At 42.2% G+C, this 26,277-nt stretch overlaps 2 protein-coding genes across 3 annotated transcripts in view; both read left to right on the top strand.

The window, feature by feature from the left end:
- The window catches only part of sncga (synuclein, gamma a), a 19,553-nt gene extending 2,379 nt beyond the window's left edge, over positions 1-17,174 (top strand). The window contains exons 2-7 of one of the 2 annotated variants that reach the window (XM_067611013.1): positions 4,315-4,673; positions 11,611-11,652; positions 12,176-12,303; positions 12,669-12,695; positions 15,276-15,332; positions 15,942-17,174. In XM_067611013.1, coding sequence (XP_067467114.1) covers positions 4,553-4,673; positions 11,611-11,652; positions 12,176-12,303; positions 12,669-12,695; positions 15,276-15,332 — 375 coding nt within the window. In that variant the 5' untranslated portion in view covers positions 4,315-4,552 and the 3' untranslated portion in view covers positions 15,942-17,174. The remainder of the gene's footprint in view (positions 1-4,314; positions 4,674-11,610; positions 11,653-12,175; positions 12,304-12,668; positions 12,696-15,275; positions 15,333-15,941) is intronic. The other variant, XM_067611014.1, reaches the window with a different exon arrangement.
- A 6,027-nt stretch (positions 17,175-23,201) lies between these two features.
- Positions 23,202-26,011, top strand: LOC137196547 (potassium voltage-gated channel subfamily G member 3-like). Its single transcript, XM_067609214.1, is given in 2 exon segments — positions 23,202-23,996; positions 24,530-26,011. Coding segments are annotated over 2 exon segments (1,275 nt in total). The 5' UTR covers positions 23,202-23,367; the 3' UTR covers positions 25,176-26,011.
- The last annotated feature ends 266 nt before the right edge of the window (positions 26,012-26,277 follow it).

The raw sequence follows: 26,277 nt of genomic DNA, 5'->3' as shown, positions 1-26,277 counted from the left end.
TGTGAGTGTGTGTGTGAGTGTGTGTGTGTGTGTGAGTGTGTGAGTGTGTGTGTGTGTGTGTGAGTGTGGGTGTGAGTGTGTGAGTGTGAGTGTGTGTGTGAGTGTGAGTGTGTGTGTGAGTGTGAGTGTGTGAGTGTGTGTGTGAGTGTGAGTGTGTGAGTGTGTGTGTGAGTGTGTGTGTGAGTGTGAGTGTGTGTGAGTGTGTGTGTGAGTGTGTGAGTGTGTGTGTGAGTGTGTGAGTGTGAGTGTGTGTGTGTGTGTGTGTGTGTGTGAGTGTGTGAGTGTGTGTGTGTGTGTGTGTGTGTGAGTGTGTGTGTGTGTGTGAGTGTGTGAGTGTGTGTGTGTGTGTGAGTGTGAGTGTGTGTGTGAGTGTGAGTGTGTGAGTGTGTGTGTGAGTGTGAGTGTGTGTGTGAGTGTGAGTGTGTGTGAGTGTGTGTGTGTGTGAATGTGAGTGTGAGTGTGAGTGTGTGTGTGAGTGTGTGAGTGTGTGTGTGTGTGTGTAAGTGTGTGTATGTGTGGGTGGGTGCTAATGGTCAGTATTGATTGCTGCAGCTCTCATCGCCACGGTAACCCACAGCAGCCCATAATGTTGCCACTGATCCATCCTGGAGAAATAATAAATAAAAAGGGTCTAAAAATAGCTCGGCGCCAGCTGACAGCCAATCAGAGGAGAGGTGAGGCTGGGTGTGTTTGCTGAGTCACAGTCAGCGTCCCGTCAGGACAGACGAGGAGGAGGAGGAGGAGGATGAAGAGTGTCCTTCCTCAGAGATTATGCAGAGTTGTATTATTACAGTATATTATATATATAACAAACATGTGATGAGTTCATCAATGTTAGTAGTAACATCATATTATATAAGTATTCATTATTATGTTTAATAATAATTTATACAGCCGCTTTCAGTGTGTATAAAGTGCCTATAATATTAAAAAAAGTACCTCAAAATTACACAGTACAGCACTCAGTTACTTTACAACACTGAATGTTTTGTTTCTTGTACAAAACATTAAAAAGATATGTTATTAATAATCAATACAAACTTTGACATGTCAGTTTAAAGAGTAAAACAAGTTTCAGTTTGTGTAAATACTGAAAATAACAGTAAAACTTTATAAAGTTTATGACGTTTTCAGCTTTACACATAAATATATGAAAGTACAGCTTCTAATCCCCCGAGCTTTGCAAGAAGACAATTTACTTTCCACAAGAAAGGCGTAAGATCGACTCCTTGAATGCGGCGGCGTTGTCTATGAATATGGTGATAAATGTAGCCGCCAGCTCAGGCATCAGGAAGAATCAGGACTAACCCCGCAGATCAAAGACAGATCCATCTTGTCTCCGATTCCAGGGACGTTAATAAAGTCTTGGAGACCTTTTTACTTCTCTTTGCTGCATTGAGAAAACGCCAGTCGTCCCGTTCATTTAAATGCGGGTAGTGTGTTTCGTCCGCCGCCGTTTTGGCTGCTGCGGCGCCGCACCGGACTGCGGCTGGAAAGTTGAGCCAGAGTCAACTTTTGGAAAACCGCAACCCGACGTCACGCTGCAGCGGCCAATCACGCAGGTCGGCGATTAGACCGGAAGAGGAACCTTATTTATTTACCATGTAGCATTGTTAGCACGGGCTTGCAGTCTATGCTGCAGTTAGTATCCATTTGTTTGTGTTCGCGGGCAGGAAATGTCAGAAAACGTCCTGGTCAGAGACATAGACTGTATAAAAACATGGTCTGAGATTATATGAGTGCTTCTTCCTTTTATTCGTCTCTTTCATTGTTTGATGGTGGTTGGCAAACTCCTTTAATGCGCATTACCACCACCTTCTGGACTGGGAGGGTTAAAGTTTACAACATGACGTCACACAAATGGCCCATGTAGTCACACGCCCACAAATCCGAATCGCCGCACCGCCTGATTCGGTGTGAATGCAGCCTCAGACGAGCCAATCACCGTAGAAGAAATCACATCTGCTATTGAGTCTATGAACAGCAGGAAGACCCCGAGCCCTGATGGTTACTCCCGTTCTAAACATGTTTACTGAATCATTTAGATAAGGTTCTCTTACCAACTCCCTTCTTCTGAAGAAAGACAAGGATCCCACGGTCTGCGCGGCTCATCAGCCCATAACTTTGATCTGTAATCTGCAAAGATTCTTGCTGGACCAAAGGAAAATGCCCTTTCTCTGATCATATCTGAGGATCAGACCGGGTTCGTCAAAGGTCAACATTCATTCTCTAATATTCAGCGACTCACATCTAAGACCTCCTGCGTCTCAGATGCGGTGGTGTCTATTCGTTTGTGGTACTTGCTAAATTTGGATTCGGGGACAGGTTGGTCTCTTGGATTAATGTGTTTAACTCTTAATGCTCTCCTTATTTCTCCTGTCCTGCTCTTCGTCCTGGCAGTAGAACCACTGTCAGCTGCTCTTAAGTCAAGCCCAGTCTTAAAGGTCATTATCTGCTTTGGTTTTGAGCGTAGGGTGTCATTATATGCTGATGACTTCTTACTCTATTTCAGCTATCCAGGATCTTCTGCCCATAAAGTGGTGCCCATCCTGGAAGAATTTGGCTCATTTTCAAGTTACAAACTGAATTTCCAAAAGAGCAAATTTCTTCCTATTAACGAGCCTCTCAGGTAAATCAGTCGGGACTTTCCCTTTCATTTAAACTCCACTGGCATTTAATATCTCGGTATCGTTGTCAATCACTCAGTGGCCTCCATGTATGAAGCCAAGTTAACTCCACGAGCTACGAACGTGAAAGCAGACTTTCAGCGATGGAGTAACCTCCCATTATCCCTGACTGGCAGAGTCCAATGTGTAAAAATGAATGTTCTGCTTAGCTGTCTTCTTCCCACAGTCCTTTTTCCAGAACATAGACAGAGCAAATCCCCGAATTAGTAAATCCGTGCTCCAAAGATCAAGATCTGCTAGTGGTTTATCTTTGTCCCACTACTGATCCACCAAGATCCAGAACATTCTGCTCCACAGAAGAAGATTCTTTCTCCAGGATGGTTACAACAAGCTGCCTGCAAGTTACCATGAAACACTGTGTTCAAGTGAACTGAGGAGAAGCTGCTCACAGCAAATATTGACTTACTTTAGGTTTCTGCTGTTTACTCAACTTTGTAACAAGTTAATTGATAAATTAAAACAATTTATAGCAATATTTGTGTAAGCATTCTCACTTCACTATTAGTGCCTAAAATTTTGCACAGTGCTGTGTGTAAATGTAAATGTTGGCGATTTGCCAGTTTTACAGTCCTTGTGATCAGTGGGGTTATTTTCCTTTTTGTTTATTTTCCTTTTCATGTATTTATTTATTTACCTTTTTGGGGGGGGGGGGCAGACAGGCAGGGGTGGGGTGAGGGGGGGTTGTCATGTCATTGGGTTATTGTGTTATTATTTCTACAATTCCTTGGTGGTACCTTTCCATTATTGTTTATGGTACCCTCTTTGCTTTGCACATGCATCAATAAAATGTTGGAAAACAAGGAAAACTAACTGATTGATTTATTAATTGATTGATTGACAGCTCAGTAAGTCAGGCGTCAGTAGTCAATAGTCAAATAAATCTAAATTGAGATTCTGCAATCGCAATAATTGATGCAATTTCAAAAAATCTCCACAATATTTGTGAGAGCTGCAGTTTAGTTAAATTACAGCAACTTTTCTGCATAAAACCAGCAGCTGCTTGTGGTTTGGACCAATCGTGGCGTTTGGTGTGGCGGTAACTGACGACAAATCTCACCTGCCAACAAACACGATACCATAGATGAACAAAACTGTTCCCAGATGTTCCCAAATGTTCCCAAATGTTCCCAAATGTTCCCAGATGAGGTTTGATTCAGTGAGTCAGGAGACATAATCTGCCTCAAACATTAAACTAGATTTATTTTAATAACATTATTGATGATTTTATTTGCTGCTGATGTTGAGCTGAAAGTTTATTTAATAAAGGTTATAAATGGAACTCAAGTACAGTATTTTCTGTTTTATAGAACGTTGAGTCCTCATGGTTCTCATGTTCAGCTGTAATATAGTTGTTTCTGTGATCTGCAGGAAGTCGTTACATACGACTCTTCACTGGTACCAGTTTAAATAAATTTTAAACATTATTTTACTTTGCTTGCAATTTTACAGCAAAGAGACATAAAACATCACAAACTGGATCAACATTTTTGAGAAAAGCTTCAACAAAATCAAACATTTTTTAGCCACAATAATTACAAACATAGTCAGTGAAATCCTGGAGGGAGTCAGTCACTATTCAGACTTTGAATTAATGATTTGCTTTCTCTTGCTGTCTTCTTCTTTACAGCTGTTCCTCCTCCCTCTCTCCTCTTCTGTTCGCTCTGCTGAGTCCCACGTGGCCTCTATATTTCACTCTCTCTCTCCTTCACAGTCTCTCCCTTTCTGGTAAACACTCCCCGCCTCCTCCCTCTCTCCGCTGTCCTCCAGCAGGAAGAACAGATCACCGACAGACGAGAAGAGACGACCGAGGAGGACGGAGCAGCAGCAGCAGAAGAAGAAGAAGACTGAGTAAGAAGAAAAGCATCATGGACGTTTTCAAGAAAGGATTTTCCATGGCGAAGGACGGAGTGGTGGCCGCCGCCGAGAAGACGAAGGCCGGCGTGGAGGAGGCCGCTGCCAAGACCAAGGAGGGGGTCATCTATGTCGGTGAGAGATGGAGGATGGAGGGAGGATAGAGGGAGGGAGGATGGAGGGAGGATAGAGGGAGGGATGATGGAGGGAGGGATGGAGGGAGGGATGGAGGGAGGATGGAGGAATGATGGAGGGAGGATGGAGGAATGATAGAGGGAGGATGGAGGGAGGATGGAGGGAGGATGGAGGAATGATGGAGGAATGATGGAGGGAGGGTGGAGGAATGATGGAGGGAGGGTGGAGGAATGATGGAGGAATGATGGAGGGAGGGTGGAGGAATGATGGAGGAATGATGGAGGGAGGGTGGAGGAATGATGGAGGAATGATGGAGGAATGATGGAGGGAGGATGGAGGGAGGGATGGTAAAAGTAAAGAGTTGGAGGACAAGAAGATGATTTTTTTAGAGTGAGAGAAGAAGAAGAAGGGATGAAAAGGTGAAGTTAGAAGGTGAGATGGAGCTGAACTGATGTTAAACTTCTCATTAAATAGAGTTTTGTTTCTGGTGGAGAGTGAAGGAGGGATGGAGGGATAGATCGGTCAATGATGGAGGGATGACGAGAGGGAGGAAAGAGAAAAATGCAACTCATGGTGACGTTAAAGACGTGGAGGTCAGTCTGCAGGAAAAGCAGATGAATAAGAGAAAAGGACAGAAGGAAAGAAATGATCAGAGAAAAGGTGAAAGTGAAGGAGGAACGAGTGAAATTCAACACCTCACTGAGACGGGGGGGGGCGGTCGGGGGGGGGTGGGGGGGGGGGGGGGGGTGGGGGATGGGTGGAGGACAAGAAGCTGGATCGTAAAATATTCAAATCAGAGGAAAGAAAGATGAGAATGAGAAGAGACAGAAAAACACGATTCATGGTGACGTTGATCATTCAGTTTGAAGATGAACGAAGGAACGAAGGGAGAACAGACGAATGAAGAGATGGAGGGAGGATAGAGGAATGATGGAGGAATGATGGAGGAATGATGGAGGGAGGATGGAGGGAGGATAGAGGAATGATGGAGAAACGATGACGGAGAGTCGCGTCATGTCTGTATAAAGAGAAAGGGATGAAAAGTGTAAAGATGGAGGTAGAGAGCGATCGACACGTTGGTGTAACGTTGGTGTAACGTTGGTGTAACGTTGGTGTAACGTTGTACACGTTGGTGTAACGTTGGTGTAACGTTGAGGTTACGTTGGTGTAACGTTGAGGTTACGTTGGTGTAACGTTGGTGTAACGTTGGTGTAACGTTGAGGTTACGTTGGTGTAACGTTGAGGTTACGTTGGTGTAACGTTGGTGTAACGTTGATGTAACGTTGAGGTTACGTTGGTGTAACGTTGGTGTAATGTTTCATAGAGCTCGTGAACCTGCTGACGTCCACAGTTCATAAATCAGCTGATCAGTGATGCAGATAAAAATGAAAGAAGTGACGTTTAAATGAAACGACGTATCACTGACATCACAGACAGAACAGACTCTTAAATAAATAAAGACAGACAGCATGAACACATAAACACACCTCCAACTAAAAGTTCAGTTAAATAAAAATTACTTCAGTTTATTTTTAACAGGTCGTGTCGGTGTGAGTTTAGCAGGAGGATGTTTATGGGATCAGATTTGTCATATTAATAAAAAAAAACACATAAACAACAAAAAATAAACTGAAAGCGAAACATGACCTCAAATGAAAAACTGACAATAAAACTTTCAGTCGCAGCTGTTTGGAGGGAAACGTCGATGTTAACGTCAGTCGTCACACTCGGAGCAGAAAGCAGCAGTTTCTGGTTGAACTCTGGATTTGGAGGGAAAAGTTTGTCCTGATCTGAGAAGCCTGCAGGTTGATGAACATGTTGGATATTTAATCTGCAGTCAGTCGGTCAGTCGGCGCTCCGCAGAGCAGAAATTAAACCCTGAATCATTCCTGTAATTAGCAGCGAGCTGTGAACTGCTTGCTGCTGTCCTGTGGTTTATTATGAGTGGATCACCTGACTGTCACCTTACTGTCACCTGACTCAGCCGCTCCGTGCAGCCAGCAGACTGCAGATATTATCCAACATGAGCAGACGTCTCCTCCCGATAGCACAACCAACCGCAGCAGCTAATCTGGTTAATCAGTAAACAGAAGGACAGAAGAAGAACGAGCTGTATCTGTGTATGTGTGGTCTGTTTATTCTATATATATATATGACAAAACACACTCAGGTCCACAGGAAGTGATGTCACACTCCCCTGTGCTGCTGTGGTGATGTTTCCCAGCAACACCTGGACAGATGTGTTGTCTGTCTGAGTGTAATGAAGCTGATCCACATAAACAAGAAAGACTTTCAGTTTGTATTTAAGCAGAAAGTCAAACCTGCAGCTGATATTCACACATAATGACACCTCATTAATGAATCAGCTGAGAGAGAGAGAGAGAGAGAGAGAGAGAGCTGTCAATCATCTTCTGTTCAGTCTGAAATTCATCTGCACATGTTGACGAACTGACAGGAAACTGGGTGAAAGAGCATCATTGCAGCAGAAGTCTGAAAGCTTCTTTCCACAAAGACTAAACTGCATTTTTGTAAAACTGCCAAGTAGGAAACTGTGTGAACTGAAACTTCCAGTGACACTGACTGTAGATCAGTTCTCAATGAAAACGGAGACAAAAATATTAAAATATATTTTCACAACAATATGACACGAAAAATAAATGAAAAGGAAACTCTGAGATTGAGAACTATGACGAATGAATAATGTTCATTTATCGTTTCATTTGATCTCGTTGACTTTGTTAAAACTTAATGTTGAAGCTCAAAACTGTTTCTGTACAGAAAACTGGCTCAAAACAACCTGAAGCCAGTTCTGTGTTGGTGCCGTATCGATCCAAACTGGGACACATTAAACCAGCAGCATCGGTATATAAGTATATATAAACGCCAGTATCGGCATATAAACGCCAGTATCGGCATATAAGCATATATAAGCACCAGTATCGATATATAAACGCCAGTATCGATATATAAACGCCAGTATCGGCATATAAGCATATATAAGCACCAGTATCGATATATAAACGCCAGTATCGGCATATAAGCATATATAAGCACCAGTATCGATATATAAACGCCAGTATCGGTATATAAACGCCAGTATCGGTATATAAGCATATATAAGCACCAGTATCAGTATATAAGCATATATAAACGCCAGTATCGGCATATAAATGCCAGTATCGATATATAAACGCCAGTATCGGCATATAAACGCCAGTATCGCTATATAAACGCCAGTATCGGCATATAAACGCCAGTATCGGTATATAAACGCCAGTATCGGTATATAAGCATATATAAGCACCAGTATCGATATATAAACGCCAGTATCGGTATATAAACGCCAGTATCGATATATAAACGCCAGTATCGCTATATAAACGCCAGTATCGGTATATAAACGCCAGTATCGGTATATAAACGCCAGTATCGGCATATAAACGCCAGTATCGCTATATAAACGCCAGTATCGGTATATAAACGCCAGTATCGGTATATAAGCATATATAAGCACCAGTATCGGTATATAAGCATATATAAACGCCAGTATCGGTATATAAACGCCAGTATCGGCATATAAACGCCAGTATCGCTATATAAACGCCAGTATCGGTATATAAACGCCAGTATCGGTATATAAGCATATATAAGCACCAGTATCGGTATATAAGCATATATAAGCACCAGTATCGGTATATAAATGTCAGTATTGGTATATATATATATATATATATATATATATATATATATGTATATATATATATATATATATATATATATTCTGTTGATAACGGAGAACAAATATCTGTCAAGTGCAACTAAACATTCTCATTGGTCGAACTGATGCGTCTGAAATTTGGCTCCTGTGTTCCTGGTTGTGCTTTCAGATATCAGCTTTATTTCAGTGTCTCCTGATCGCTGGCAGCCGTATCGATCGGAGTCGTGTTAAGTTACTGCTGACAAGTCTTCAGCTGATTGGTGAATTACAGTCACCTGTTATCTCGCCAACATGTAACGGTATGGTTATAACCCTCCGGACTGAAGATGATGTGGATCATAACGTCAGTCAGTATAACGCTAGCTGTTAGCAGAACGTCTGACCTGAAACTGATCAGTTTGATTATTAGTTGATCAGTTTTCAGTCTGTTGTAGTGATGAGTGAGTGCTGGTGAAAGGTTTTCAGTGATGTCATAGTGAGTTTATATATTTATCTTTGATCCAATAGAAGATAAAAGCTGCAGGTTGATTTAATCTCATCCTGCCGTCAGTGAGAGATCATGAGCTCAGACATCAGTGACTCTGTGTGTTTGCACACTGTCTTCTGTGTTGGGAGATGTTTTCCATGTGAATCATATTTTGTTCAGACAAAGACGCCGTTCAGTCTGATCCATCACATGCCGACCGACACGCCTACCGGCTGAAACGTCTCCCGGTCTGAACCTGACAAACAGCTGCAGTTCCTCTGACGTCCACCAGCGGCTGCAAAACTGATTTCTACAAACATTCAGCGTCTACGTGCTGACTGGCAGAGTTTCAGGATGTCAAACAGCAGCTGCGTGTAAATGTAGCAAAAGATCATAATCATTAATTATCAAGTATATGAAAGTAAAGTCAAGAAGGTGCTTCACAGTGTTTATATAGCAAAAAACATCCACATATTCAGTCACTGAGAAGATTAGAAGGACTACAGTAAAGTGTTTACAGTATGTGGGTGAATTTAGGTGTTTTATCTATTTTTATCTTCAGGAACCTTTTCAACCTTTTCTTTCAATTAAATGTCAATAAATCAGTTTAAATGTTGTATCTGGAATATGATAAAGAAATACATTCCAATCATTTTAAAAGGGTCTAAATTATGAAATTGTCCACGTTTATGTGTCCACAGTTTGCACAAATATGGTGTTAAAACTTTAGAGCTTCTGGCTTCTGTGATAAACAGTCAACAGCACTTCACTGATGTCAAACAGTGACTCAACGTTACATATTTTACTTTAGTTTATTTAACTGATTTCACAGAAGAGCTTTTTAAGTTAAATATCAGCTGAAATTAAAGTCTCTCATCAGGAGTCAAACATACAGACGTCCGGTTCCACAGCTTCACTTCCTGCACAGATCCAGACCGTTTCCTCCGCTGTGGTCGGGGAGGATATTTAGTGACATCCTGTCAACAGGATACAAGCACTCTGCTGCCACCTAGTGTCTACGCCCCCACATTCACCGCCGCCGCGGCACCATGGTAACGCAGCGGTGAACCAGACAAATGAAACCAGTGACATCTGTACACGGTGACACGGTGTGACGACGCCTCCTGCTGCTACTCTGCTCTCCTCCCCTTTCAGGAAGTGGAGAGTGGAGGTCGTCAGTGGGAGGAGCTTGGGGAGTGTTGTGTCCAGTTACCATGGTTACAGGTTAGTGTTGTGTGCAGTTACTATGGTTACAGGTTAGTGTTGTATGCAGTTACTGTGGTTACAGATAGTGTTGTATGCAGTTACCATGGTTACAGGTTAGTGTTGTATGCAGTTACTGTGGTTACAGGTTAGTGTTGTATGCAGTTACCATGGTTACAGGTTAGTGTTGTATGCAGTTACTGTGGTTACAGATAGTGTTGTATGCAGTTACTGTGGTTACAGATAGTGTTGTATGCAGTTACCATGGTTACAGGTTAGTGTTGTGTGCAGTTACTATGGTTACAGGTTAGTGTTGTATGCAGTTACTGTGGTTACAGATAGTGTTGTATGCAGTTACCATGGTTACAGGTTAGTGTTGTGTGCAGTTACTATGGTTACAGATAGTGTTGTATGCAGTTACCATGGTTACAGGTTAGCGTTGTGTGCAGTTACCATGGTTACAGGTTAGTGTTGTGTGCAGTTACTATGGTTACAGGTTAGCGTTGATTCCTGTTTGAACAGAATGTTCCTGCTCACCTAGCATTAGCATTAGCATTAGCATTAGCACAGCTACCTGTTGACTGTCTGTGTTTGTGTTGAGAGAAGCTCAAACGTCGACAACGTGGTGAAACATCTCTGGTAACATCTGGAGGAAGATTTAGATGTTTGAACTGACTCGTTCTTCCTGACAGCAGCAGGAAAGATGGCTGACGTTAGCTTAATAATACTACATTAGCTTAGCTTTTTATAACAGCAGATACGACCTCCGACACTAATTTCTTTTATAAATTCAGTTTGTTCAGTTCACTTTGTGTCTGTAATTTACAGTCACTGTTCACAGACGTCAGCTCGTCTCTACACCGTCGTCTTCATGTTGAAGGTTCAGGTTTGTGTTTGAGGACTGCGAGTCCTGCGAGGACACTTTGTCTCCCTGTGACTTCCTGCTGTTTGCTTTTAGATCTTAAAGACAACTTCTCTGTGATGAACAGCTGAGAGGAAACAGGACAAAGCTTCTCTCTCTCTCTTTGAACCAGAAGTCAGGTGCTGTTGTCGGTTCAGAAGCTGCAGAAACACAATGAAAACTTACCGAATCAGAGTGGCTGCTGGCTGCTGGATGCTGGCTGCTGGATGCTGGATGTAAACTGGGTGACATCAATAAATAATTCAGAGAGCAGCTGAGCAGAAGAAACCAGGTCACATCCAGATTCACCCTCAGACTGCTGCAACTAAAGCTGAGCTGCTGCTAACAGCTGCTTCTGTCGTAAAAACACACAAACTGGAGAGAAAAATGCAGATCACACTCATGTGTTGTGTATGAAGAGGAGGATAATGTATGGGTCTTTCTATTATGGTGTATGTATGTATGACTTGCACTGGACCCTGTAGGGTCAACGTACATATGAGCAAAAAAAGAACACAATAAATATATCTAAAAATATATATATAGAGAGCTCTGCATAAAAGAGTTAAAAAGAAGAATTTGATGAAACCTTCATGTCTTCAGCAGATGTGATCACAGTTTAAGATTTTTCTTTTTTTTTCTTTTCCAGGAAGCAAGACGATGGAGGGAGTGGTGAGCGGCGTTAGCACAGGTACTCCCACTGTTACACACTGTTGCACCAATAACTAACGTTTCTCAGACAACAACCTGGATATTTGATAATTCTGCTGCTTTATCGTCTGTTTTACTCTAAATGGGACCATAATTTACTAAATTAACATCATGCTGTATTGAAGAAGACTTAAAACTAGCGATTGAGACCATAAACTCATCAGGAAAGTGTTTACTGAGGTAATAAATCAGTGAGCAGTCGATAATTCATGTGATTATGTGTTGACAGAGTTAATGAGAGGTGATGCAGTTCGATCAATAAAAGTAATTAATAAAGTAATAATGTGACTAAGTGTGTTTCCATCCACCTGTTGAAAATGTCATCTTTCCATCATGTTTTCCATCGTTGAGCTTTGACTGTTGCTGACGTGATGACGTCACCTCGTTGTTTCTCTTCTTCTTTAACTGTTTATCTGCTGATATTCACACAACAACAGTGGATGGAAACAAACATTCACTACAGTTTTGTACTGAACATTTTCTTCCTGTTGACTTTCCTCCAGTTGCCCAGAAGTCGACCGAACAAGCCGGCACCGTGGCCGACACCGCTGTCGCCGGGGCCAACGATGTCGCCCAGGCGACGGTGGACGAGGTGGAGAAGGCGGCGGTGGCGAGTGGGTTCGTCAGCTCGGTAAGTGATGTCACAGTTTCCATACTGATACTGAACATCACAGCTTCGAATGTTGATTAAATGTCGGTTCATCATCTGGTAACTCTGAATAACAATTATTGTTTTACTCATTTTTTCATCTTGAGAATGAACAAAATGGATCATAAACCAAACCTGTGATTTTACAAGACTAAAATGTTTAACAGATGATGAGTCAGAAAATAAAACATGATATATTTATACTACCATATACTGTATATATTACACTGTACTGTTTTCTCTGCATTAGTCATAATGTATTGGATAAAATATTATAAATGTGTTGATAACTTTAATTTTTTTTGTCTGTCTTTATTCATAAATCTGTGGTGATTGGCTGGAAACAGGAGGAGGCGGGATCAGTGGTTGAGGAGGTGCCTGATTGGTGGAGGGGGGGATTGAGTGACTGACAGTTTGCATGGCATGATGCATAACACTCTCTGCTTCGTATCTGATGAATCTGCTGCTTTCTCAAAAGAATTAAAAAACAAACGGCTCATTACAGTCGACATACAGCGAAACATCTGCAAGAATTATTATCTTCTGACTGTGGTCTGCTACTTTAATGTCTGCATCACAGTAGTGGTTCTTCTAAAGTAAGTATTTTATTAATAAGGGGAAGTACTAGTGGTAGACGTGCTGGCTGCAGTTACCCTCCTACCAGACATGGTGTTACAGGTAGAAACAGTTTTGGTGGAAATAGTGATGATGATGCAGGAGGAGAGGGAACAAAAAGTAAACTTTTGATTATCACATAATTGTCAATAGATAGTTAATTTATCATACTGATCAATGTTGAGCAGGATCAATAACCTCAATAGGCTTTTCTTAATCTGCGTTCTTGTCAGTTCCTGTGACACAGAGTCCACATCAGTCTATAAAAGGATCATACTGACCATCAAAAAGTGTTTCCAGAATGTAAAATATTGAGTCTAAAAATACTGTATTCAGCCTACAATGAAGCGTTTTCATTGTTTTCATTGTCAGTCATATGATTCCTTCAGGTTGCTGAAACCTGAAAATAGCCAGAGAAGGTGCTGAACAAAGACAAACAGCAAGACAAACTACTAACACTAGATGTAGTAGTATTAGTAACAGCAGCAGAGGTTGTAGTCGTGGTAGTATCGTAGTAGTAAGAGAAGTTTTAATAGTAACAAAACAACGTTAAAACCTGGTTAACGGCCGGACCGTGTATGAAACGTTAGAGGGCTTTAAATGTGTAACTCAAGGTGCTGCACACATAAGAAAAACATTAAAATACTTACAATGCGTTTCACCAGATGTTGTGTGTTGACTATGTGCTGCTGTTGTTAGACAGGTTCAGCTCAGATTTAAGCTATTTGTTAAATATTTTATATATTATTTCACTTAACAACAACTGGAGAAATAGTTGTGTTGAGTGTAAATGACCCCATTTATAAATGTATTTGCTTTTATTTGATTTACTATGAACACAGATGAGCTTTAAGTTGAACAGACACTAGATGAATGTAACATGGAAGTTGTTAGTGAGCACAGACAGGCGTTATTTGGATAAACTGACCACATAATGGGAAACTAAATGCAACTTTCTCACCTGAAAAAATATTAAAACTTAATGAAGTGACATATTAACAGTCCTACATCACCCTGTTTACTAGTGCGCACATGTGAAACGGCCTCCGTGTCAGACGTTGCAGTCGGTAAATATGTTTTTTTAAAACTTGTTTTGAGGTTGCGCTCAGTCCTGCTGAGAGTCTGAGTGCCTGCAGACATGTAAACGCCCCCTGATGACGTCATAGAAAACTGTTTGCGCTGAACCATTTTAAACGAGCAACGACTAACGGGGACATTCAGGTTCCTCGAGCCGGTCCGAGGCTGATCCAGCTCACTGCTGTGAAACTACGAGAAAGCACTTCCATATGTCCTGACTTTTATTTGATCATAGATATTTAAACCAGGAAACAACCTGGATAGAAAACAGCTTATATTGTTATATATTAAATATGAATGTATGATGAAGGTTTACACTCACAGATTTATAAAACTAACAAAGTATGAAGCAAAAAGATGCGTCACTGCAGAAGAAACTTGTTTTAATGTTTAAGAGTATGCAGATGACACCTTCCTCTATGTACAATGACTGCACATTTCAGAAAAGATAGAAAATATTACATCTTTGTCTTCTAATATAAACTCAATATACTGTATACTACTACACACTATATACATACACACACATACTGTATATATGCTACTATATACTGTTTAAAAGCATATATATGCGGCATAAAAGACAAGAATGACTATATTTTCTCTGTTCTGCTGCTGAGATCCGTGTAATGTTTAACATTATGCTGATGACACCTTCCTCTACTCCACAAATGACTGCACATTTCAGAAAGGAAAGAAAATATTATGTCTTTGTCTTTTTCCAGTATTTTTGTTTTTATTATTTTAGTTTAGTTTGGTGATGAGAACATAAGACTCGTTTTCTGTGTCCTGACAAGTCCAGAAAGGTGTGTGAAGCATAGTAGAAGTGTTTCCTTCTGCGGGATTTAATGCGACATGAAAAATCTTTTCTAATATTTCACTGTTAACACAAAGACTAACATGGCACTTTCTTTCAGCTCATCTCATTTCTGGCTTCATCTCACTTTTCTAAAGTTTCAGAAAGACTAAGTCTGCATATGAAGTGTCTCCTGAGGTTTTATCCTTCTGAAATATTGCCACTCTACAGATATAAAGTTACACTTCTCCCAAAACCAACACCAACAAACAAAATGTCAAAAACGTCACATAATTTCATTTTTAAAGGTCACTTATTGAAAAACAATGTAGATATCTTTCTGCGTAGTTTGTGCTGATAGCTCAGGTCGGCTTGTTTTTGGAGACGTGTAGCTGTGTATGAATGGGTTTGTATGGAGGTGGAGTTTGGTGGCGGTCATGTGACCTCAGCTCTGTCTCTCCTGCAGGCCGACCTCCAAAAAACAGAAGCCGGAGGAGAACAGACCCAACAGGCGGCACAGTAGGTGAGAAACTTATTTATAAAACTACTTATATTGTAGTTTTCAACAAACAAACAGGAGGAAATAGTGCATCTGTCAGGGACTATTTTCAGCGGCAGATGAATCCACATTTTGTGCTGTAGATTTATTATTATTAGTGTTTCTTTCGGTTGTGTTTATCGAATCAGAAACTACTTAAATGAGTCATTTTGAGAGGCTGTTAAAATTTCACACCTGATCAACACAAGTTGTATTAAAATTGTTTATAGAAAGATTATTTATGATCTGTGCAGGATCGTTATGACTCCTCCTCTTTATAACGAGCCGTCTGGCTTCAGAACCATCAAACAGTTATTCAGCTGTTTTAGTGGCTGGGTGGCAAACCTCTGACCTACAGCCTCTATAATATATAAAATATAATATTTATATGGAATATCATGTATAACAATACTCACATGTTTATATGGATGAGGGAAATTAACAATGAGGGTTTAGAAGATTAAACTATTTATTTGATTGTATAAAGATTTGTTCACTGTCAAACTTTAGTTTAGTAAAGTTCTTAATTGGATTTAATCTATTCTTCTTCTTCGTCTTCTTCTTCTTCTTCTTTGTGTTTGTTTCCTCTCTCAGACTTCCTGATTCTTCCTGTCCAATGAGCAACCAGAGCAGAAGAACTCTACATTTTAGCTCAACTCTTGACCTCTGACCTCTGACCCTTCCAAACCCTAACAAAGATTCTTAATCGACTTTGTGCAATTTAACCTCTTCTTCATCATCATTATCGTCTCTCGTTGCCATGGTTACACTGCCTCTGCATCACATCATACACACACCGCCATCGGTTTAACACTCAGAGATTCATTTAATCTGAACTCTCAGCTGATTGGTTGATGTAGAGTGACATCACCGGGGGGGTTGTCCTACAAGTCACGCCCATTTCCTGTCAATCACAACGGTGACTCCGCCCCCCTTCAGAGAGACACTTGACGCCTTTTGAATGCATGTTGCTTTACTGACACACTTAAAACGCTAAAACACACACACACACACACACACCTGTAAACACACACACACACACACACACACACACACACACACACACACACCTGTAAACACACACACACACACACACCTGTAAACACACACACACACACACACACACACACACACACACACCTGTAAACACACACACACACACACACCTGTAAACACACACACACACACACACACACCTGTAAACACACACACACACCTGTAAACACACACACACACACACCTGTAAACACACACACACACACACCTGTAAACACACACACACACACCTGTAAACACACATACACACACACACCTGTAAACACACACACACACACCTGTAAACACACACACACACACCTGTAAACACACATACACACACACACCTGTAAACACACACACACACACCTGTAAACACACACACACACACACCTGTAAACACACACACACACCTGTAAACACACACACACACACACCTGTAAACACACACACACACACACCTGTAAACACACACACACACACCTGTAAACACACACACACACACACACCTGTAAACACATACACACACACCTGTAAACACACACATACACACACACCTGTAAACACACACACACACACACACACCTGTAAACACACACACACACACACACACCTGTAAACACACACACACACACCTGTAAACACACACACACACCTGTAAACACACACACACACCTGTAAACACACACACACACACACCTGTAAACACACACACACACCTGAGTGTGTTTCTGCTTCAGCTGATTTCTTCTTTTATAAACAACAGAAGTGAAATAAAGAATTTGAAATTGACGTGTACGTCTTTGTTTCTTCTTCTGTGGTTTTCTGTTGATTTAAATGTAAATATGTGTCAGTGCTGCTGATTAAAAGTGTTTTATTGTTACACAAACTAAAACAAGTTTCCAGTTGAGTAAAATCAATAACAGAGCTGCAGACTGTCGTCATTATTATAAATAAAACACAGATGATCACTCAGATACTGCAGATCAAATATGGAGAGAAATCAAACAAATGTGACAAATGTGTGTCTAATCCACACACAAATGCGAAAGTTTTATTAATAAATACATCACAACGTTTATTAATATCAGTATTTCAGAGATATATATTGATCAGTTCAAACAGAAGGATTCATCAGGTTCATCTGTTCTCACATCCGTCATCTGATTCAATGTTAGAATAAAAAAAATATGGATGAATGCAGTTTTAGAAGAAAGAGGCATAAACATGAAGACAGAAGCTGAAACTCGACTCCTGAAACGTTTCTTATATTATTTATATGAGACGATGAATTAATGACGGTGGGTTTCTGTCAGGAAGTGGGTCAGACTCAGCTCTGCATCTTTCCTTCACTACGTTTTCTTTCTCTGAGTCTTAAACAGCTCAAAGACAATAAAAATATTATATATATATATATATTATATATATATATAATATATGATATAAGTTCAGCTTTTGTGGCTTCAGGTGACAGTTACAGGATGATGATGATAAAATAATAAAGTTACAGAAAAACCTTTGACTATGTTAAATTATTACTATTATTACTCTTCATAAATTTAAAACATTTAAATAAAACTCTTTGTTTTGTGTAATTTATTGTTTTATTAGTCAGTGAAAGTGATGAGACACGATGAACACGTAAATCCTGATGAGTCATTTTGATAATAAAGTTTTTAATAATCACAGTAAAACAAACACACACATCTTGAATAACAGAAATAGATATTGTGGCTCAGTGCTGCCATCATGTGTCTGCTGACTGCAGCTGAAATTATTACTCTTGTATCTCAACACTTCAGACATAAATTTGACCTCCTAATAAACATGTTCAAAAACTAAATTTGGCACGTACATCAGGTCTGGTGAAAAATGATGTCATACGCTGACACCCCTGACCTAAATCCAACAGGAAGTCCTCAATTCTCCCATGAAAGTACGACTTTGTGCCAATTTTGGACCCTGAACAAACGCTATCTCCTCTGAGGGCGTTAATGGTATCAGCTTCAAACTTGAATACATGACTTATCACACTGTGCTGAACAAAAGTTGTTAAAAACTTTGTAATAACTCGAACGGTTTGGATTTAATAAGCCCTGAAAGTTGCAGTGCCACATCACCCTTACAATGTAAACCAATGAGGAGGCAATCTCTGGGCATGAACTTTGTGTTAAACAAATGGTTCTGACGTCTAAACTATAAGTCTGACCACTTTCAAACCTGCATCAATGGATTCACCACGAATTTTCCTACAAAAACTGTGATTTTTAATGTAGGATTTGGCCAAAGTCATGGGATTTATGAGGATATTTCACAAGAAGAGTGACATTCTCCTCTCCAACTGAGAGGGGGGGGTGTTGAATGGAGCTCATGGAGTGAGGGTGACAGTTTAGTGATAAAGTGCTGCAGAAAAATAAAATCAAAACTAAAATTAGTATCTCTGTACTGCAGTTTTTCCTTTATTAGGACCCGAGCAGCTAGCGGTTCACTCACACTCTCCATTCAAATATATGAGTATCAGTTACTTATTGTCTCTACACACCTGACAGGTCACATGTCAATCACACTTTGACCAGGTCATGTGGGTTAAACGTCTTTACTTTTATAAAAATAGACTTGATGAAAATTAGGAAATTAATTTGTTTTACACACAAACTCATCAAGAGTTTTGTTTACTAATTGAAATTCAAGTGAATGGACCCAAAACTTGCATAATTTTAATGCCACAGGTGTGAACGAGACAGACAGGTGTGAGCGAGACAGACAGGTGTGAGCGAGACAGACAGGTGTGAACGAGACAGACAGGTGTGAACGAGACAGACATGTCTCACCCTGCAGGAAACTCTCATGACAGAGGAAGTTGCTATAACTTTATTGTAAATGCTCCAGTCTGCACCAAACTTTACATGTTTGATAAGAGTCCCGGCCTGAACACGTCTACATGACAATATTCCATCAGTGATGCAAACTGGATGAATAGCGCCCCCTACGAAATCGCAGTGAAGCAGCCCCAGCAGCTCCAGCAGCAGGCAAAACAGTGGACAAAGGAAGTGATGTTTATCTCCTTCTTGCACTGTCTGAAAACAGCTGGGTCTGAAGACGTCTACATGCTCGTGACAGAAGACCTTCGACTGCACCGCGGCACGAGGGCCTGTTCAATGCTGCTTACAGCTTTGGTTACCAATTGAATCAATTAACACTCTGATCAATAAAAACCTCCCGTCAGTCACACACAGATCCTCTACATGAGTCTTTACATGAAATATTCTGACAGATTAAAAGAATGGAACATATTTCTATAAATCTTTGATGCAATATTTAATATTAATGTTGAGTCAGAGATATGATGTCATCATTAGTCTCATCAGGAAGAACAGATTCATTATCAATATCATGTGATCATCATCTATGGTAAATGTACTGTACTTGCATAGCGCCTTTCTAGTCTTCCGACCACTCAAAGTGCTTTTACACTACAAATCACATTCACACGCTGAATGGGTACAGGGGCGACCATGCAAGGTCCCAACCTGCCCATCAGAGGAAACTAACCATTCACACACATTCATACACTGATGGTTCAGCTATCAGGAGCAATTTGGCCCAAGGACACATCGACATGTGGACTGGAGGAGCCGGGAATCGAACCGCCGATCTTCTGATTAGTGGACGACCCGCTCTACCTCCTGAACCACAGCCGCCCCAAAAATAATTTTTTTTTCCAAAGTTGATCAGTTTATTCTGATGCTGTGACAGTTTGGACAGATGTCCGCACATGTAGTTATTCTAATAGTTTAAAGCTGTTACATCACTGTCCAGATACAGGTGATCATGTCCATCTGCCATTGTTAACTGTTTGGATATAACTGAACACCCTGTCAGCTGATTATTGTCGGTCCTAAAACCAGCCAATAGACGCACAGTTGTCATGACAACAAGTCCTCAAGTCAAACCTGTGAAAGAGCAGATTCACAAGCTGATGATGATGATGAAGCTGCTTCAAGGTCGACGTCACATAAAGGTTCAGATTCATACTGTGACTGCAGGATATCAGACAGGCTGCAGGTTTTATTTGTTTGTTATTTTTGTTGAATGTCGCAGGGTTCGTTTCTGCCCACCTGCTTTTTGGTAACATCCCTTTAAAAGTGCTGAATACCATCTGGTAAAACTACATATACATATAAATAATATGAGTTTAATATGTTTCTCTTTAAACCATTCACACAAACATGGTGTAAAATATAAATACATTTTATATGTTATTGGATCAAACATCTGTGAACCTTTGAGACAGGACTTCATATTATTTATTGATTCATATTTGAGTGGTTTTGTTTGTTCGTTTTGCTTTGTTTTGATTTTATCTTACATTTTATTTAAGCTTTCTATTAAATTGAGACTTTCTCTCTACCCAGTTACATATTCCACAGAACTCTACAGTGGATGTGGATGTTTCATTAAGACACACCAGTATGAGGGCCACGAACGGCCATCAGAGAGCCGGCAGGATTTTATTCCCACTAAACAAAACAACCTCACTAAACAAGTTCTTCAGGTCTCTGACGTACAAAATGTTGACCATACAAAGCGTGAAGCAGGCTGGTGGGCAACTGGTTTGCAACAATCAACCTCAAGCATGCCTACTTCCAAATACCAGTCTGGGAAGGGCACAGGAAGTTCCTCAGGTTCGCTTTCGAGGACAGGACCTTCACGTTCTGTGTTTTGGCATCTCTCTGGCCCCCGCACCTTCACCAGGTGTATGGATGAGGTCTTGTGGCCTCTGCTGCGCTAGGGTCTGAGGATCCTGAACCACCTTGATGACTGGTTGGTATGTGTTCAGGCAGAGGAGCAGCGTCACTGCCGTGTATCGGTGTTGTTCCAGAGTCTGGGGCTGCTGAGTGCAGACGACAGCCAAGTGGTTGGATGCAGGGCTGGGAGAGACAGGAATCCCTCAGGATTACCCTCAGGGTTACCAAGGTTACCTGGAAGCTTTGTCTACGCCTCCTGGGCCTGATGGCGGCGTTGATGCTTGTTAGTATGATTTTTATCTGACCCTATGTACTTTACTGATTTGGGTGTTGGACATGTGACAGTCCAGAGTCTGCATGTCACCTTAGGTAACATGGTATGGCCCTTCAGGGGGACCTTAGAAATACAAACAATGGATCCATGGTCAAGTTTGGAACTGTTCCAGATGTGGGTTGTTGTGACACATAATATGTTGTGAGGCAGCTGTCAATTACTTGATGGATGGCTCCCAACTGACCTAGTGCCCATGGAAAACCTATGTTATTCATGTGATAAGATACAGATGTGTATCCCCATATAAGCTATGCACCGACAGGGGTACGGTGCCCAGACCATCTTTATACATGGAATGGACCCAATGACCATCGTCTAATAAACGTCTACAAAATAAGAACTTCGCCAGCTCTTCCTTTGAACGATATCATCACACATCCTTCCTTTCAATGCTCTTCTGCGCATGCGCCCGGTGCAGAGGTGTCTCCTGCGCCTGGCTTTGCCCACAGAGACGGAGAACCAAGGTTATAATGTAACTGAACGTTGCTTTGCTCTGTGAAGCACTTTGTAACTATTGTTATGAAAAGTGTTATTTATAAATAAAGTTATTAATATTAATATTAATATTAATTTTCCTGCATATATAGCATTCAATGTTCACTGCATTAAAGGAGATGATGAAGGAAACAAACTGTACATGTTCAGTTTAAAACAGTGATGATGATGATCTGCACTTTACAGGAACATCCAGCAGGTGGAGCCGTTTCCTCAGAATAAACTCATTATTATTATTATATTATTATATATAATATTAGTGAACATAGTGTGAAGTCATTATTCATGTCTGCCTGTTGGTGTTCACATGACATGAATGTTTAATTTGGGTCGACGCTGGAGATCAGATTTGAAGATGAGGAGGAGAAATGAAATGTGGAACATGAGGAGAAAAGGGAAGGAGGGAGGAAAAACAGGAGGAGGAGGAGGAGGAGGAGGAGGAGGAGGAGGAGGAGAAGACACTGAGCAGCTTTATGGAAATGAAAACTCAGATTCTGTTTCTGTGTAAAAGCAGCTCAGACTGACTTCTGTTTGAATCATTTAACTCTGATCCTCTTCCTCTCAGGCAGGAGGAGGAGGAGGAGGAGGGAGAAGAAGAGGAGGAGGAGGAGGAGGAGGAGGAGGAGGAGGGAGATGGGGGGGGGGGGTGGGGGGGGGGGGGGGGGGGGGGGGGGGAGGAAGAAGAGGAGGAGGAGAAGAAGAGTAGGAGGAAGAGGAGAAGAGTGGGAGGAAGAGTAGGAGGAGGAGGAGGAGAAGAGTGGGAGGAAGAGGAGAAGAAGGAGTGCTGCTGCTGCTGCTGCTGCTCTTCAGTCTCAGATTCAGACTTCGTCCGGTCGCCTGCTGAAGGAAACAAACAGAAACATCTGATGTTGTTTTAATGATGAAGATGAATCTAAACATCCTGAATCACTATGATGAAGATTTCCAGCCTGAAGAGCTTCTGACTGACGCTGACATCTGGTGAGTGTTGCTGTGAGGCGTTAAAACAGCTGAAACTGCAGCTGTTTCAGTATTTTTAATGTCAACCAGTTTGACTAAAGTACAAAATAATGTAGAGAATCAGATCATTAATAAATAAGCAATAGAAGCAGGTCATTGATCAGTCAATCATTGATCAGTCAGTCATTGATCAGTCAATCATTGATCAGTCAGTCATTGATCAGTGAATCAGAAAGAAAGAAAAGTCTTGTTTTTACTAATAATTTATTATTATTTATTCCATTCAACCAGTGAATGAAGAAAACGTTTGGAAGCATCCGAGATTTTATAGGATGAAGAACAGCTTCGTCTGGAAACAGTCAAGCAGCAGCAAAAACATGGTTTTATTAACCAAAAGCCAGCAGTTTTCTGTTTCTAACCACCAGAAGATCATATTTGGAGGCAGTTTGTGTTTTTAAACTGACAGACGATGAAGTTTGGAGGTAGTTTGTGCATCCTGAACGTTGGCGGTCGCAGGTTTTCCTTCTCGGCCGAGCTGATGAAGCGACTCCCTCTGAGCAGACTGAGCCGGCTGCATCGCTGCGTGTCGGAGAGCGAGTTGCTGGAGCTCTGCGACGACTACGATCGCGACAGGAACGAGTTTTTCTTTGACCGGCACTCGGAGGCGTTCAGCTTCATCATGCTGTACGTGCAGCACGGGAAGCTGCGCTTCGTGCCGCACATGTGTGAACTGTCCTTCTATAACGAGATGCTGTACTGGGGCCTGGAGAGCTCCGACCTGCAGCTGTGCTGCCAGCGCCGGCTGGACGACCGCATGTCCGACTGCTTCGTCCATTTCTTCCCCGAGGAGGAGCCGCAGCGCCCCGAGGAGCCCCGGGGCCGCTGGCTGGAGAAGATGAGGAGGACGTTCGAGGAGCCCACGTCCTCAGTGGCAGCGCAGATCCTGGCATCAGTGTCGGTGCTGTTCGTCCTCGTCTCCATGGTGATGCTGTGTGCCAGCACCTTACCGGACTGGAAGGCTGCCGAGACCCTGGACCAGCACAGGTAAGACATGGATCACATGATTCACCTGTGTTCACAGAGACGCTCCAATCAGGTGCAGGTTTGTTCATCAGTCAAATCCTGCAGGTTCACTGCACATGATTGGACACAACTGGTCTGTAGTTTACATCTGCAACTCTGATTGGACCGTCATGTTCATCTACAACTCCACCAGCCCATGTCTCTCTTCTCTCTCTCATTGGTTGTCCGTCTCTCTGATTGGTCTGTCCCTCTCTCTCTGATTAGTCTGTCTCTCTCTCCTGTCTCTGATTGGTTGTTTCCAGGATCATCGAGGCGGTGTGTATTGTCCATCTCTCTAATTGGTCTGTCCATCTCTCTGATTGGTTGTCCCTCTCTCTCATTGGTTGTCCCTCTCTCTGATTGGTCTGTCCGTCTCTCTGATTGGTCTGTCTGTGTCTCTGATTGGTCTGTCCCTCTCTCTCATTGGTTGTCCGTCTCTCTGATTGGTCTGTCCCACTCTCTGATTGGTTGTCCGTCTCTCTGATTGGTCTGTCCGTCTCTCTGATTGGTTGTCCATCTCTCTCTGATTAGTCTGTCTCTCTCTCCTGTCTCTGATTGGTTGTTTCCAGGATCATCGAGGCGGTGTGTATTGGTTGGTTCACTGCTGAGTGTATCGTCCGTTTCATTGTGTCTCGGGACAAATGTGAATTTGTCCGTCGTCCTTTGAACATCATCGACCTGCTGGCCATCACGCCGTACTACGTCTCCGTTACTGTGACGATCCTGACGGGGGAGAACTCCCAGCTGCAGCGGGCTGGCGTCACACTGCGCGTGCTGCGCATCATGCGGATCTTCTGGGTGATCAAGCTGGCGCGTCACTTCCTGGGGCTGCAGACACTCGGCCTGACGCTGCGCCGCTGCTACCGTGAGATGGTGATGCTGCTGGTCTTCATCTGCGTCGCCATGGCGATCTTCAGCGCACTGGCCCAGCTGCTTGAGCACAGCCTCGACCTGGAGGCCAGCAACCAGGACTACGCCAGCATCCCCGCCGCCTGCTGGTGGGTCATCATCTCCATGACGACGGTGGGCTATGGGGACATGTATCCGGTGACGGTGGCGGGACGCGTGCTGGGTGGGATCTGCGTGGTGAGCGGCATCGTACTGCTGGCGCTGCCCATCACCTTCATCTACCACAGCTTCATCCAGTGCTACCACGAGCTGAAGATCCGGTCCACCCGCTGCACCCGCCCTCTTTCGCCCGAGTTCATCAGCTGATGGTAGCGGCGGCCAGGTGACAGCGTCACCGACCAGGTGACAGCAGTGATGGTCGGGTGACCTCTGCACTAACCAGGAGGACGCAGCGCTGCGGACGCCTTATAATCACCTACAGGTACAAAATGTTTCATCAGGCCCTTTCAAACCTTTTCACAGCTTTAATACCTGTTGAAACGCTGCCTCACCTGTTTCTCAGTTTTTCCATCCATCCCATAATACCATCATAGTGATGCTGTATTGCAGAGGTCAGCTGATTTTCACACAGTGAGTTTAGTTTAGTTGTGTAACGTCTCAGCAGATTCATCTTAACTCACAGAAACCTTGATTGACAAACAGACACTTTATGTGCAAAGACTGAAACTCTTTTATAAAAGAAGGAAACTGAAGCTCTGATCTGTTGTCTCAGAGCAGATTGATCATCATTATTTCCTCTTCACGTCTGTAATGATGCGACTGTGAGCTTCAGGAGTTAATCCGCCAGTCTGTGCTGTAACTGGATCTGTTGGACGGGCTGGACGCTGTCCACGGTTTCCACGGTGACGGCAGAGTCAGAGACGGGAAGTTGAAGTGGTGGAAACATTTTGAATGTCGGGATCATCGAGCTGTTGAAGTGTGAATGTCGATTATCTCGCTCTTCTTCTCCTTTGTCACATCCTGCCAGGACTTTCTGTGTCTGGATTTCTAGTTTAGTTCCTGTTTTATTTTGAAATGTTTTCTCCTTTTGTCTTGTTACCTTTTACTTCCTGTGTTTTCCCGCCTTTTTTGATTACCTCGTGTTTCACCAGTGAGTCGTCTGCTCATCTGCTCAGTGTTGCTTGTTCCTGTCTCTCAGTCTTCTGAGTTATTCAGTAGATGTTCTGCCTGCTGTCTTCTGCGTCTGGGTCACCTGCTTCATTCACCTTGAGACGTTCTTCAGTGTAAAATACTGCAGAGTTACAACCAAAGCACAAGCGGACCGACTGTCCCTTTAACCTTCAGTCTGTTTGTTTCTGTCTTTCTGAAACATTTTGTCTCTTAACAGTCAGATCAACAGTTTTTATCCCAATGGAGCAAAAACTCTGTTTTTAATCTTTTAATCATCTGCAGAGTCTGAACCTGTCCA

The sequence above is a fragment of the Thunnus thynnus genome, chromosome 14, assembly GCF_963924715.1.
Source record: "Thunnus thynnus chromosome 14, fThuThy2.1, whole genome shotgun sequence".
In the NCBI taxonomy this organism is placed as follows: Eukaryota; Metazoa; Chordata; class Actinopteri; order Scombriformes; family Scombridae; genus Thunnus; species Thunnus thynnus.
Note: the sequence above shows the minus strand (reverse complement) of the source record. Positions and strands in the feature narration are given on the sequence as shown.